Genomic DNA, 16,710 nt, shown 5'->3' with positions numbered 1-16,710 from the left:
GTCTCATCCATAGGGCTGGTGGCGTGGTGTACCAGGGCACCGGGCCCCCCAGGGGCACCCCCACAAGCCCGCCGGCATACCATGCTCCCCCTCCCCAACCCGCCCCCACCCCCATGGGCGGGCAGGCGGGCTGCAAGCCGGCCGCCCTCGCCTCCCGGAGCCCCAGCTGGAGCGGCGCGGGGCTTTGCGCGCCCTTCCAGCACTCCAGCTGGGGCTCCGGGAGGCAAGGGCGGCCAGCTTGCAGCCCGCCCGCCCGCCGTGCGCGAGTGCCCGCCCGCCCGCCCCTCATCCCTTGCCCGCCGGCGCGCGAGCGCCCGCTCCAATGGCCAAGCCCTCATTCCCTGCTCACCCACCCTCCCTCCCAAGGGGCGGCCAGCGCGGGAGGGAGGGCGGGCGGAGAGGCAGCAGGCCAGGGGCGCCGAGGGATCGGTGCACCACGGCGGTCCGATCCCTCTAAGACGGCCCTGGCTAAGAGTAGTAAGATGCTCCATAAAGTGGTAAAACCTGAGCCAGCAGCTACTACTGTACTTCTAAATTTAGAGCCACAGCTGAGTCACACTACAATTTTTTAACATGGTCAAATCAATATGAGTTTACTTTTGAGTGGATACAAATGGATTATACAGGCCTTGTGAATCACACAAAATGCGACCAGGTCACAACAGAACATAACCTGACAAACTTATAGAATTAGTGTAAACTAGGACACAGCAATTTGTACACCAGGCTACTTGTCAAAGTGACTCAACACGTTCAAGTCCATTGAGGGCAGGGAATTTTTATTTTATTTTATTTTGTAAAAATGTTCTCGGACGCTCTTGCAAACAAGAGGAAGCTACAGTTCACACAATTTTCTGAATTGAACCAGCATGGCTATTCTATATTGGAATACTTTAAAAACTATCCTTTTTCTTTGCCAGCCTATAGTTTAAGGCCACATTGATTATATGAAAGTATAGGAGGTGGGGAAGAAATACTAAATTAGTGTACTTGGTAAAGATGCCAACTTTCACACAGTTGGAAAGCAACTGTCCTTGTTCAGTAGATAATAGCTACATACCCTTCCCCATCCACCAGATGTCACCTATGACATCAGCGCATCATGCAGCTGTCAAATTCATAAGGTATCACCTATTTTCTTTTAAGGGGGAAGTATCACACAATCTGGTGTTTACATGATTGCATATCTGCAATGGAGCACCCACGTAACATGCAATATTGGGTTGGTTCAGACGTAATGCTTTTTACGCTGCACAACATGGTTTGGAGGAACATCAGCACACACATTCCCTCTTCCTTCTCCTTCTTTTTCCTCATGTTCTCAGATTCCATTAGTTCCTGCCTGTTTCTGCAAACCACAGTTTACCATTACACACACAACAGTGAACTATTGTTTGTGCTTGCCCTTCAAACCAGAATTTAACTCATGATAAAACCATGGGTGTAACTATGGTTTGGAGGGTGAAAACTAATCCAGGGTCTGCTGTTACATTACAGCGGTTTGGTCCATTTTCTGCAAGGTGGAGAGGAAGGAGCACACCTGCTTCTGCAGTTCATGAACATTATCGCTACCCAGGCAAATGCCTGAACCTAAGACAGCAACCTGTAGTGAATTCTCACGGCCGGTTTGTCATGAATGGAACACAAAGGCAGCTTGAAACTGCTTTCATGTGGTGTCAGTTTTTACACCTTTGGCAGCAGCTGCCAGAAACACCAGCTGACAGCCAATCCACATGATGAGCTCTTCTTTTCTCCCTGCTGCAGGCATAAGCTACAACACACAGAAGCCATGCCAGTGCATATCACAGGCTCCTTGCAATGCGTAAATCAGACCTTATGTTTGCATACTGGAATGCAGAAAGGAAGAGGTTAGGCTTCTATATGCATGGAGTGGTGGAGTGAGCCCAAACTGTGAATTTAAACTTAAGGGAGACATGAGGCAAGGGATGTGGCTAAAAGAGACATGTTTGTGCTCCTGAGAAGCACAACTACAAACAAACTGTTCACTCTTGTCTTGTTCTTGCTTCGTTTGCAAGGGCTTAGAATAGAATATCTTAAAGTTGAGTTTGGGAATAGCTAGTGAAATTGGTATTGTATTCCATTTGAAATTTCTGGTCTGGATGACTGTGGTCTTGGGACATTCCAGATAATATGCTTTTCACATTGAAACAAGGTTCTGTTTCTTACGAGAGAGAGAGAAGAAACCCCTTACCTTAAAAATGTACCTGGCTTGAGCAGCGCATTGATGCGGTTGACTATCCAACTAAAGAGACGCCCGTACAAGGCTTTGGCTGTGGCGTCTCTTACATCGAAAGCTTTTTCCATCGTGTTGGGCCGTATAATAGTTTCCCCTCGGGCCACCACACAATGAGAGGTTAGAGCTTCTTGCAATTCATCTGCCTGTATACACAGCAAAGATGCGGCTGGAAAACGGAGGAATGGTGTCACATCCATAATGTATCAAACATTTCTTAATTTTATATGTAAAAGCTCCCTACAACAGGTGAGGGGGACCCCTGGACCACAGACTGGATACCACATGCATTTCATTAAGCACACTGGGTCGCCTTCTGCCCATCAACTGTACAGTGGGAAGTAGCTGAGAAGGAAATGGACTTTGATGTTGTGCAAAGTATGAATATTGCAGCTCCTTACTCTGCAAGAAGATCAAAACAGAGGGGGAAATACACCAGCAAAGAGGTAGCCGTGTGTTCCTTATAAATATACATAAAGAGTCTATGCGTTTTGCAACTGCGTATTTGTAATTTTCACGATGCAACTGCATTTGGCTGCATGAGGCTTTAAATAGCTGCAAGGCAGGGCTTGGATTTCACCTGTGCATTTCATTCTTTGCATTTTTCTGTAAGGGCTATTGAGTTCTTTTGGCTTCATGCGATCTGGGCTGATAAAGGCTAGAGGGTCCCTGCCAGTTTTATAGCCTTGTCCTCATGATATCACTTCCCAATGGCTATATCTCCCTTTATCCATGATCACTGAAACTTGGGTGGCCTAACCCATGTCCCTCCTTCCCCAAATGCTTCCCAAACACATTATGCAAACAATAGCAGCACACCAACAAATCAACCACAACTAATCACCCCAGAAAGCACATGACAGAACTGGGAACAGTGCTACTAAAGACTCTGCCAGCAAAGGGTTGCAGGGCTTCTATGCTCCCTGACCCAGCAAGGAGCTGATGCAAGAGGCTGCAAGATTGAGTGTAGCTTCTCTCTGGACTATGGACCAGGCAGGGGGGTCCCATTCCTTATCACACTTACCAGGGACCTCAGCTGCCCCCAAAGCAAAAAACTAATCACCCAGATGCTCAGGTACTCAGCCCCAGGAAAGATCTTCTCCAGTCCCCCAGTGCTACAGCTATGCATCTCAGGAAATACCGGTAATCTCAAGGTTGAGGGTCACAGGAGGAAAGTCCCTACTCAAACTCTAGACCAGTGTTTCCCAAACTTGGGTCTCCAGCTGTTTTTGGACTTCAGTTCCTATAATCCCTGACCACTGGTCCTGCTTAGCTAGGGATGATGGGAGTTGTAGGCCAAAAACAGCTGGAGACCCAAGTTTGGGAAACACTGGTCTAGGCTTTCAAAAAATTCATGTGGCCTGTTGTGGGAGACACTGATCTTAGCTCAGTTGGTAGAGCATGAGACTCTTAATCTCAGACTCATGGGTTCAAGCCCCACGTTGGGCAAAACATTTATGTATCGCAGGGGGTTGGACTAGATGACCCTCACGGTCCCTTCCAACTCTACAATTTTATGATTCTATGAAAGAACAGGCGATCCCAGCCCCATTAGCTGCTTTTAAAACATGTGAAGTTTGTTAAGAGGCTAGGCCCAGGCTGTGTGGAGCTTTTCAAGCAATGAGGTAAGATTTCTGCAATATGCAGATAAGTCTGGAGCTCATAATTATGGAGACAGTTCACAAACGGCATTTAATTATTATAAAAAGGAAAGAACACTCACAGTTCTCCAGAGGCGTTGGATTGGAAATGATGCTCTTGTCAATCATGTACTCGGTTACTACGGAAGAGAATTCGATGTTGCCCACGTTTAAAATGGCAGCAAGGATGCTGTATACGCTCCCTAGTTCCTGAAAGACAGATGCACAAAAACATTCCAATTCATAGCCTCATAATTGACACCCCAGGCAACAACCACAGCATTCCATTTCTTCATTTTAATATCCAACTTGCATTTAGAGAACACAGCGTTTTACCAGTGGCTGCACCCTCTTCAATTTGCTTTAACTTTACAGTGCAGCTTGAATGTTGTTGTTTTTTAAAGATATAGCATGGAGGTTATATAGCTAATAGAGTAAGAATAGTTCTATTCAGTACTCAGTGGGTATGTTTTTCTGGATCTTCCCCCCTTAGGGGTTTTCTTCTAAACATTTTTCTGATTCTGCAAATCTTAGGGTTAAGGAAACCAACCAACCAACCAACCAACCACCTACTACCCATGGGCTTGTGTTTTGATTCTTTTTCTTTTGAAGAAATAATCACTCACTATGTCTATTTGTAAATTATTCTGATAAATGGAATGAAATGATTATATTGACTTCTGATTACACCGACTTCTGTCATTACACCATGTTACATGTATTGCAGCTGACACCTTTTGTACCCTTTCCTGATCTCTTGTAAGGCGTGATTACTTTTATTCCCAACAGCCCTTTTCCTGTATCGTGTGTGTGTGTGTGTGTGTTGCCATGTAACCTTCAGTTTGATTTTTAAAAGAACAAAGGAATATATAGGCTCTGTGTTTACAGCACAGGGACCTGCCACTCTGTTAAAAAGGGAGAGGTTTTCTGAAATGCTTTGGGGGTTATTTTGACCATACTGCAATCAAGTTCTGCCCCAGAGCCTTTCTAAACATAGCAGAATCCAGAGGAAACAGAAGTCTAAAGAAGACATTTCTGGGGGCTTCACTTTTTCACGCACTCCCATGCAATTTCCCCCCATCTTGTGCACCCAGAAAAGCAGAGTGCTGTCAATGGAGAGGCAAAACCTGCTGTATGTGGCTATAGATCAAATTCCCTCTTAAGGGAGCACAAATTAGACAAGCCAGCCTCTTCTGTTTGGAAACAGGGCACACTGAAACCCAGAAAGAAGACGTTACAGCTCATCCCACTTGTGTGTGTTTCAAGGGCTAATTTTGCCTGATGAAAAGCTTGTTGAAATTACAGTCTTTTGTACTAGCTGGTCCAAAAAAAAACCAAAGCTGACAATGAACGCAATTTCATGGCAGTGTTCACAAATCACAGTAAGGCATTAACTATGCACAAGGAAATTGGACAGGAGTTGCTCCTCCTACTCACACTGGGACAAAAGAAACCACAAATCCCTGGATTAGCTGCACATATTGTTGAACACCACCCCAATCTCTGAGCAGTGCAAGATTCTGGTAGTTCCAGATGCTTACGAAGGGTTTGTGTTTCCTTTTGGGAATGAGGCACAGCAGAGACTGTGGTGTCTTTATGATATAAGGTTTATTTACACATATATACAACCTGAGCCTTCGATGGAGGGGCTCACAGCATCAACACCCAAAGAGGGTCTTGCTTCTCCCATAGCCACAGCCTTGGATTCTAGCAGAAATCAGGCCTGGCGCACTCTCTGCCTTTCCAGACTTCTATTGCATTCAGTTTCTAGCTCACACCACTCAACTCTCTGTTTTGTCTTTCCAAATAACAGGCAGCTGAGGGTGGGAGGCCTCTGGCACAGACTCACTCTCTTTGTTCCCTTAACAAACCATGCTTAGTGGGCATTACCAGGCTGGCTTGGGTATTCCAGCAATTGAATCCATGTTGGATCCAGGAATTAGAAGGGAAGCTCTGACATACAGCCTATCTGCATTCCCCCCCCCCAACTCATAGTAATATGAGCTAATAATTGTAGTTTGTTTCGCTACCAAGCAACCATGCTCCATAGTCAACTGATTATGGTTTGTTGGAGTGCAGACTCACAACTTGAAGCCACCACCAGCTTCCACCTTTGGGGAAGTATTCTAGAATGGGCTGGCCAACCTTTTATGGACCAACAGCCCACTCTTTGGCTAGAATCTGAGGGCTAGAATCTTAGACATACACACCCTCCACCTCAGCTAATCCATGCAGATCATCCGAGAAGGGGGTGTTACATACCCTCCAACATTTGTCCAATGAAAATAGAGGCGTCCCGTTCCCTACTGATAATTTTACTATTTGTATCCCACACATCTTGCTGGGTTGCCCCAGCTACTGTGGGTGGCTTCCAACATATATAAAAATGTAATAAAACATTAAACATTTTTTTAAAAAAACTTCCCTATACATACCCTCCCACATTTCTCAAATGAAAATAGGGACATCCTAAGGAAAAGCAGGACATTCCAGGATCAAATCAGAAACCGGGATGGCTTCTCTAAATTAGGGACATCCTGGGAAAATAGGGACACTTGGGGGGTCTGGTGTTATTGCTATCTCTCTGCTCACCAAACAGCTGATCTGATGACTGGAGAGGAGGTGATTTGCATTCCCATCAGGGCGATGGGTTTCAGCCACTCTAGCACTGTGTCAAATGTATTCCCCTTCTTTTTGCCACTGCCTCCAAAATTAGTGGCATCTTGGGGGGGGGGGAATTAGCGTGGGGGGGGGGTTGGATCAGGCCTCTGAACTGGGAGTGAGACACCCACTACTCTAGAAATTATTGGCAACCTTCATACGTGCTACTGTCAATCAAAGCCTACTTCGCTCTCTAAGGTGCACAAGTTAAAATATCACTGACACTCACCTCCATCGTAAACCCAATCACCTTGAAGCACTGCTCAATTAATTCAAACTGGGCTTTGTAGAAGCTATTGTTCATGAAATCTTGTACAGTTCTGAGATGTTCATTTTGTAGATACCTAGAGGGATGATGGGGACAGGGAAAAGAGTATGAGAAATTGTGAATCAACTTCACTCTACGTTTCAAAAGGCTCACTCTAGCAAAGGCAGCCCACTTATGCATTTATCCTAAAGAATGCAGTACAAATGGAATGTTATACCTGGGAGGTTTATTTTCTGGCAATTTGTAATGAGCTAGTTTTTTCTTCTCAGCCAAACCAGCATAGATGTAATAGAAAATATGAAAATTCTTCTCTCCTCTGAAATGGGAAAAACACACACCACACACCCCAATATGGCAATTATTGAAACACAATCAACATTGAATCAGTAACGTCTAATTTCTAATTGTCTTCTACTATTATACAATTTATTTTATTTGAAATATTTTCCCACTGCCTTTCAGGGCAACGAGCCCCCCCCCCCAAGACAGCTTACAGTAGAATTGCAACAGCTAACAAATGCAATAAATGGTAATAGTAATCATAGAAGTAGCTTAGCCTAACTCAGGGGAATACGACATCATGATTCTCAGTCCACTGTTAACGCTTAACCCACATAAATCAATGTGTTGGTCATCATAACATTTAACACAGAGCTTAGATCAGGCTTCCTCAAACTCGGCCCTCCAGGTGTTTTGAGACTACAATTCCCATCATCCCTGACCACTGGTCCTGCTAGCTAGGGATCATGGGAGTTGTAGGCCAAAAACATCTGGAGGGCCGAGTTTGAGGAAGCCTGGCTTAGATGTACAGGCCCAAGCTACATGGGCATTAGCCTACATAAAATGTAAAAAAAAAATTAAAAAAAAATGCACAGTTCAGGTTATGCACCATGCAATTTCAGAGGGTACATCCAAGGTGTCTGGTTGGGCTAGTCCAGGCACCCCCAAACTCGGGCCTCCAGATTTTTGGGACTACAACTCCCATCATCCCTAGCTAACAGGACCAGTGGTCAGGGATGGTGGGAATTGTAGTCCGAGCTTGGGGGTGCCTGGGCTAGACAGATGGAGTCCCACCCCGGTGACATGTAGGTTGTGTACCACCCTTAGAATTTGTTTGAACCAAGCCTCCCCTCTCACTTTCCCACAGCCAGAAAAGCACCTCCTATGTTTTCCTTTTACTTACACAGCTTGATGTATGACTCTTGATTTTTCTAGGAGGTATTCTGAAATCAGAGCACTTACAACAGTTCCACTGGAAGTGAATTTCATTTCTAGGTATTTCCCAAATCTGCTGGAATTATCATTAATAATAGTGCCTGCATTTCCAAAAGCCTCCAGCAGATTGTTGACTTGGAGAATTTTTTCTTGAAGTGTCCTGTTATTAGCCTAGATACACATTCCAAAACAACAACAACAACAACAATAAGGAAAATGCACAGAACCTTAAAACACAAACGTAATTTTCCAGAATAGTGACAGAATAGTGCTCCTTTCCTATGTGGGGTTGTTGGAATCCTCCTTATCTGGGGATGTCAACCATCAATAACTAGCAGAAAGTAAGGGCTAGTTCACCTATTAGTTCCTTAACTAGGGGAACATATATATTTGAACCACTCTTCATCCTGTTGGGGATTTGATCATGCCTAAGGGTGCAAAAGAAAGATGTGGCAAGGCTTTATTTCCAAGTTGGTGGCCGAGCTGGCATGGTACAGGATGGCTGAAGGCAAAGACATAAATAAACAGGTCTAGGATATGTCTTACCCTTCCAAGGACGGTCAACTGCTGAACCAGAAGATGGGCACTTTGTGTCTTCCCTGCTCCACTTTCTCCAGATATGACAATACACTGAAGGCAAGAGTGGAAAGAGCACATGCTATAACCAGCTATCTTCACAACCCAGAGGGGTACAGTATATCAAACCTGGCCCACCATTACCACTACCTGATCAGAGCTGAATGTGACCATGGACTGGTATGCGATATCAGCCACAGCAAAGATGTGAGGAGGGTTGGCAGTCCGTTTGGCCCCAATGTACAGTTTGGAATGCTGAAAAGTTAAAAGAGAAATGCTATGTACTCCTCTGTTTTAGACTATCATCTTGTGTCACTGGCCTCATGAGACTGACCAGTTATGAGTAGCGATGTTGCCAAACCTGGTTTGGAATACTCATTTGCCTAGCTCAGAATGCCCAGAGGCAATATTCCTATCAACGTTCTCTTCCAACTCAGAGTGAGAAATGAGACTTTGCACACCTTATTCCCTTGTGACCTGTCTTTAGTTCAAGTGTCGGACATCAATCACTTCTCCGACAGATCTAAGCAAACAGCTCCAGGGAGGACTTTGAAAGCTCCAGGGACATGTGGTCAAGCCCAATGACATTACCAAGGTGTGCGTGTGTGTGTGTGTGTGTGTGTGTTTGTGTGTTTGTGTGTGTTTGTGTGCAATCACTCAAAATCAAAAGATTTTATTTTCCTACCTGTGTAGCATAAAGGTCTAAGTTCCGAAAAGGATTGACTGCAATGAGAATGTCCCCCACGTAGGTGTAGATCTGATTCTTGGCGTAGCTCTTTTGCAGTTGCTCTGTTACTGTATTCTGTTGGTTGGGGGGGGGGGGGGCAGAGAAGGACATGTCTATTGATGTCTGGTTTTTAAAAAAATCATTCAAAGGAATTAAGAACCAGGACTTTCGGGCATCTTGATACTACACAGACATCAGAAACATTTTGGTGTCTTGAGCCATATTGCCAACATGCACAATTGTGTGTTCCCTTACTATGTGCTCATTTATCTTCAGTTCTGTGCATCTGCATTAGTGATTAGTAGCACAAAAATGTATTAGAGCCACAGGAGACCTCCTACTATGTCACACAGTGAGTCCATCCAGTTCAGTATTGCCTGCAATGACTGTCAGCATTTCTCCAGGGTTTCTGATAAGTGACCTTCTCACTCAGCCATACCTAGAGATGCTATGGGTTGAAACTGGGGCCTTTAAAGCATGCAAAGTATGTGCTCCATCACTGAGTTATGGTCCATCCGAACTGTGTCTGACTATTGCTCTATCTAACGTCAACTCTCACCGGCATTAACTTTCCAAGATTCTCCTAATCTGCTGCCAGAGATCTATTTAAATCAGTGGTGTCCAAACTTTTTTCAAAGAGGGCCAGATTTGATAAAGTGAAGGGCTGTGAGGGCCAACCAAAGGGCCGACCAAAGTTGTTAACTTTTTTTAGGATTGAAGTTGATTTTACCCCAAAGGGGCTGGATTAAGCTGACCAGCGGGCCGAATTAGGCCCCCGAAACGGACTTTGGACATGCCTGATTTAAATGGTGACACCAAGGATTGAACCTAGAACCTTTGGTGTGCAAGGCGTGCACTCTACCACTGAGCTATGGCTCCTTCCACTGAGTCTACTCACTCTCACATAGAATAACATACTTGGGGATCTCCATAATTTCCTTAGTTGCCTTATTTTGTCATTTGCCCCAAGTAAGAAGTAACAGATTGACTCTAATCTAATTTAGCCACTTCAGGTAACATTATGTAGGAGACCCTAACATATCAGGCCACAGTTCGTGGATATACAGCACTTGTGTTGGCCTTGTGCTGCCCATGATTTTATCTTCACTCTCATCATCCACCATCCATGTTTTTATACCTGCCTTGCAAAATTCATACAAGACCAGAGAGGAGAGGAGAATTTTGCTACTTCTTTTTCTCATTAGCTACACACACCATCACATTTAATGACTTTTGCCTTTTGGCAAAAAACAACAACAACTTCTTAGCATATGGCTCATCATAGTGCAAATAAATGTTTAGATGAGAACCTAACACCTTAGATTAATTGCATCCATTAGTTCAGCTCCTGTGCCATTAATTGGCTAATGTTGGCAAAGCTGTTTCAAAAGTATGAAACACTCTAGAAATCTACTAATAATGACGAACCACTGGCTTGGTGAGTATCAAAATCAGAGTCTAACAACATTTCCAGGTGGCAGGATTGATTCTTTAAGGCTCTCCAAATGTTGTTTTACTCCAGATCCTATTAACCCCAACCAGCATGACCAACAGTCAGGAACATTGGGAACTATAGCCCAACAACACCTGGTCCTATAGTCCAGTGTTCCTCAACCTTGGGTCCCCAGATGTTTTTGGCCTACAACTCCCATCATCCATAGCTAGCAGGACCAGTGGCCATGGATGATGGGAGTTGTAGGCCAAAAACATCTGGGGACCCAAGTTTGAGGAACACTGCTGTAGTCCACTGACCCCCATGAGGGAAATACAACCCCATCCAGAAATTTAAACCACAGATTGTCCTATCACAGGGTGGGTGCCTGTTCTCAGCATGCATCTTATTAAAAAAAATGTCTTACCTCATCTAGTACTTCCAAGGTTGCGAGATCATCTACATCTTCCTGGTTGGTAACTGGAGACCTACTGTAATTCCCTTTCTTAGTATGAATACGCTCAAATCTGTTCAAGAAAACAAAAACATGGAAGGATGCTTCTACATGCAAAGAAAAATGCAGGAAGAACAGTTGTGACATTAGCAATAACCCTGTTCACACCTTCTACTCATGTTTAGAACCAACCCAATGAGTTGAGGGGAGCAGGGGTAATGTTGCTAAGCTGTGTCCCCATTGCCATCTCTCTTTACAGGTTGAAGGGTGTGAAACAGGGGCCCTCCTGTATTTGTCGAGACTTTTTCCATTCAGATCCCTGATCTTCCGCCATAGGAAACTCTCTACTTCAGATGCTTCCCCTATAACTTGGGGAGGGTGACAGTAATGGTGACAGTGGGCGGAGCTTATGCATATGCACACCATACATTTAAAGCACAGCCAAAGCATCTCTGCCCCTGAAAGACTCCTAGGAATTATAGTTTACCCTTCACAGAGCCACAATTCCCAGCATGTGCACACACATCTTCCCCCTGCCCTGACCTCGGATCCCCAGAACAAGATCTTATGCACATTCTCACAAAGAACACGAGAAAAACTCAAAGGTGACATGAGCCGCATGAAGAAAAACTTCTTTTGATAACGCCCTGCTGTTCAAATGAAAGGTCATGGTACGTTATATGTACATCCTAAGGAACTGCTTGCAGGGGGAAAGTATTCTGATGAGGCTGCAGGCATTTCAATATGGGCAAGTGATGTTTGGCTTTCACACAGATCTGTAATTTCTGAATCCATTTGCTCAGCAACGCTGTACATGAAGGTCATCTCCTTTCCAACGCCTGTCTTGTCAGCAGGGTGACTTTGATCAAGCAGCTGCCCACAAACGATAGATGCAGGAAGTGACAGCTTATCTTTCCCATTCTATCCCCCCCCCCCCAGGAAAGGATGTAGACCTTGAGTCAACTTGTCATTTCCCATTCCTAGTGTCAACCATTACATACTGTGATTTTCTTATTATTAAAAAAATTGGAACCATGCTGGCAATACATAGAAGCGTTGCTGGAATAATTGCCAATGTGGTATATATCACATTCAGCCCACAGGGTTTAGTAAGGGCTGTAGCTGGGAGAAAGTAGAAATAAGCCAAGACGCAAGGGTAATCTTCTGTTCCTCCTCTTGCATTTTCCTTCTACCTGGGCTTTCCTCTAAGAATGCCAATTTCATTCCACCCGCTTCACGTTCAACCGATGCTTCTCATATATTCAGCTTTGTAGCATAGTTTCAGAGGGAGTTCTTACTTACCGATTCTTTTATGACTAGCTTTAGAAACCAGCTTCATCATGCAACGTATGCAGAAGAGACAGATACGAGAACACAGTGTTTTGCCTTCTCTAATGTGAAAGGGCATGGATCCCTCGAGGGGTGTGAATGATGCTGCTTCTCTTCATTTGCCCCCAAAGAGTTGATAAAAATAATTCTCCCATCTGACGTTGGTGGATGGATTTCCAACCTCTCTCTCTCCCCCCACCCCCCATCCTGCTCACGGGCACTGTAAACAAAATATCTTTCGTTTCCCCATCTTAATCTGTGGAATTTTATTCTTTGTGTTTGCCACAGACGTGCAGTTTCTATAGGCACTTCCAAAGACCTGACAGGCTGATTCATCAAGCCTGTATCGACAACAGAATGACTCAAGACAGTTATTGTTTCTGCTCAGTTTCTCTCCTCCCTGCCGCCACCCCCACTTCATCCCTGCCTTTCAATCAAAGCAAAACGAGGCCACTGGAGCTCTTTCAGTTTCAATTGTCAAAATGAATAAAAGTGATCTTTGACGGCTCCAAAAAATAGCGCGGAAAATGCCAAAATCCTTGGCAATTTGTTGCCATTTGTAAAGTAATTAGGCTGACATTTATCCCATCGGGTCCCAGGGCAGTGTGCAAACGACAAAAACTAAACAACGGTATGATGCTTTACTGTGGGTGGTGTTCACCATGGATAACAAGTGAAATGATGACAATCAGAGCAATCTAAGGCATAGTTTAACTGACGTAGGTTACCAACATCTACGGTTAAGCATCATACTGCTTTGCTTTGGTCATTTGCACACTGCCCTGGGATCCTACAAGAGGCATAGCAATCTCAAAGTCTTCTTCCTCCTCCTACTCCAGTGTCGACTGAAATCTTGGTATAAGCCCACCCACATCATTGGGCAGGTGTGGATACAACCCCCACCATCAGAACTACCTACATCTCTTTCAAATGGACACACTGTGGGATGATGCAGAATCCATTTCCCAACATCTATCGGTCACACCCAGTTCCTTTAACACATCAACAAGCAACATGCTTTCTAGATCTTTTCTCTAAAAGTCTCCCTGTAAATCCTGTCCAAAAGCTTGTAGGCAGGCAGGCTGGTTTATGTGTGTGTGAAAAATCTTTTGTAGTGAAACCTAATTGGATCAGCTACAAAAACAACAACAAAAAACATCAAAGTAGAAGCATCACTACAATCCTTCCTGGACTGGCAAACACAAAATGGGTAAATGAGACAACAGAAGACAGCTGATCTTGCCAGATAATGCTTGATGGAATAGCCTCCTTGTTTGAGTGTCACTTTAGTCATCTAATTGCTATGCACTGGAGCATGTTAGGATGAGCAAGACTGCTTTATATGGGTGAACTGTGGAGGAGGAGTGGAAAAAAGAGGTGTTGTAAAAGCTCAGGGTAGCCTTTTGCAAACACGTTGAAAGTGTCAGAAGATCGCTGGTTGTGAACACTCATGTGAATCTGATCAAGGAATATCCCATGGATTATTATGATCTCAAATCAAATACAGGAGAGGGGGTGAAATCAAAATTAAATCTGATTCCATGTGCGGACCAGTCTTGAACCACAGTAAGTGCACTTTAAAAGTGAGTGGACCACACAAAGCATCTTAGAGTAGGGCTGCCATTTCCCCAGACGTTACCGGGATTTCAAAGGTGGAACTGATGTCCGGGGGGATTTCTGAAAAATCATGGGTTTTCTGGCGATTTTTTGGCTCAACAACTTTGGGATTTGTCTTTAAAAAAAAAAAAAGCTCAGAAACGTTCAGGGTGTCCTGGTTTTCCCACTTTTTGAAATATGGCAACCCTACCTTAGAGGTAGATATGAGCTTGACACTCAGGAATCAAAGGTCACAGGAATCATCTCTCCAGGGTTGGTTGGCCTGTGCTGCAGCTTCATACCAGAGTGTAGCATTGGATATCAAGTAGCAGAGAGCCCAATGTCTTCGGAATACTGGGGGAGGTGGCAGGTTTTAGCCCTTATGGCTCTGATGTAGTCCTTCAAAATGTACAACATCTGGTAAGTTCTAGGAGTCCGTTAATCCCTACAGCAACCCTGTGAGGTATGCTAAGGCCACGAGGCAGTGACTGGCCCAAGGTCACCTAGCGAGCTTCATGACTGAGTTCTGAAACCCTGGTCTCCCAGGTCCTGGTCGAGCACTGTAACTACTACTACACCACAATGGCTCTCAATTTGGGCTCTCATTTTGGGCACCGATGGCTTTCTATTTCATTCAGTGCAGTTTGCACTCGAAATACGCATTCAGATGTTTACTTCCTGTAAGTTTTTAGAAGGGCAAGTCACCACTTTATCTGAACTGGAATGCTGCGGGAGGAGAAAATGAAGGAAAGGCTGCCATGAAGTTATTGGCTAGGCTGGCTTGTCAGTCAGAAACCGGGGGCAGAAGGTAGCTGGTTTTAGCCCTGTTGTAGGAGGCTTGGAGGAGGGACCTTGCAAGTGCATGATTTGCAGGCAAAAGATCCCTGGTTCAGTCCTTGATATTCTCCATGTGGGACTAGAAAGAAACCCCAGTTAAAACCTTCACATCAAGAGCTAGATAGAAGATGGATAATACTGAGCTAGATGGACCAATCAGCCTCGCATGATCAAACTGAGAAGAGGAGGGAAGATTATTTTGATTATTCCCAGTTTTGTCACTGACAACATTAAATAGCAACACTTAAGCAACTGTGTTCTACACAGTGTTCACAATTTCAGTATTTAGGTTTGCAGCTTGTATCATCCATCTAATTTGATTTCTTGGCTTTGAAGTTCAGGCTCTCTCCTTAGTACCATGCACTGGATTTGTTCTTGGTCATCGGGACCTTATTCCTGCAAGAGCTTGTCACTTCTTGGTTAAAAGAGTTTTGCAAAATGCTAGAAAGGGTAATTATATTCATTTGCAGGGGGGGCGGGGGGGCAATGCATCCTTATAAGATAAATTGCAGACTATAAAAAGAACAAAACAAATCCTCAGATCTCACTGGAAGATTGCAAAAACAAAACAAAACACAAACCAAAAAACAATAAGCCACCATAAATATCAATAAGAAGAAATACAGCTGATTTAATCAGATTTCTCTATACAGCTCACTTGATGTGGAAAAAAGGAGACATTAACAATTGAGAATGTTAAAATAGTACCGCCTTTTATGTTCTATGTGCTATTTGATCCCCCTCAAAAAGAAAAAACTATTATCTGTTACCTTGAAGCAGAGTAGAAATATATCAACATTCACCAATGACTAAGTCTCACATTCAGAACATTACTTTGATGAACTTCTTTCTGAATTTCAGAAACCGAGGCAAAACACTTTGGGCAATTTCATACAAGGCTCAAAGATTATGAATGCTTCATAATGCATAATTACTTTGCTAAATACTGTTGGAACAAGGATGAAAATATCCCCGTCTAAAAGTTGCATTATTTCTGGCAACACATTTCCTTTCCTTTTTGCACGTGAAGGAAATGCTTTGCCAGAAATAATGCAACTTCATAGAGGGGGGTATTTTGGCCACAGTTATTCATGTGGAATAGCTTCAGTGGCCTCAAACCTGTAAGAATACTTAATAGACACCGCAAAGAGTGTATTCCACAGCTGAGCAGATATGTATGGTGGAGCACTAGGGATTGCCTGACTGCCAACACCTGGCAAACAGCCACACAAGAGCAGTGGGTTGTATTCAGTTTGGTTAAGTCACATCTTATGCTTATCTAATATTACACAATCTGTTCAAGTCTTAGCTCAAATTCCAGCTTCCTCACTGGTTTACAGAGATGCTCGCTAGGTAAGAGGGTTACATTCCTAAAAATGAGCAAGATACCTAAAATAAAAAAATCTGAAGAATAAGTTAAATAAATGGTCTTCAAGACCACATTTTGTTACATGCAGACAGACACCCCCCAAAAAAAAGTACCTCGCTTTTTCCGTGATTCCCATTTGCTGGTGAACATCAATGAATTCCATCAGCTGCATCTGCAAGACAGTCTCTTTGCCCTCCACTTGCTTCACAAAGTCATGCTGCAGCAGGTCAGACACTGTTGGGCGTTTCTCATAATCTTTGGTCAAACACCTGCACCATTGGGAAAAGCACAGCTTTTAGGAAATGCAGTTATGTATGTAATAAAAAGACAGACGGTAGCAGAGAACTGGGGA

The 16,710-nt window shown here is 44.0% G+C and overlaps 1 protein-coding gene across 1 annotated transcript in view; it reads right to left on the bottom strand.

Annotated features, from left to right (window-relative positions):
• The window catches only part of MYO3A (myosin IIIA), a 103,838-nt gene that overhangs the window by 48,478 nt on the left and 38,650 nt on the right, over positions 1-16,710 (bottom strand). Inside the window, 10 exon segments of the mRNA XM_033165957.1 lie at positions 2,213-2,423; positions 3,978-4,104; positions 6,785-6,899; positions 7,041-7,139; positions 8,007-8,209; positions 8,585-8,668; positions 8,765-8,869; positions 9,300-9,416; positions 11,201-11,300; positions 16,472-16,627. Coding sequence (XP_033021848.1) covers positions 2,213-2,423; positions 3,978-4,104; positions 6,785-6,899; positions 7,041-7,139; positions 8,007-8,209; positions 8,585-8,668; positions 8,765-8,869; positions 9,300-9,416; positions 11,201-11,300; positions 16,472-16,627 — 1,317 coding nt within the window.

The sequence above is a fragment of the Lacerta agilis genome, chromosome 12 (assembly GCF_009819535.1).
Source record: "Lacerta agilis isolate rLacAgi1 chromosome 12, rLacAgi1.pri, whole genome shotgun sequence".
Lineage (NCBI taxonomy): Eukaryota > Metazoa > Chordata > Lepidosauria > Squamata > Lacertidae > Lacerta > Lacerta agilis.
Note: the sequence above shows the minus strand (reverse complement) of the source record. Positions and strands in the feature narration are given on the sequence as shown.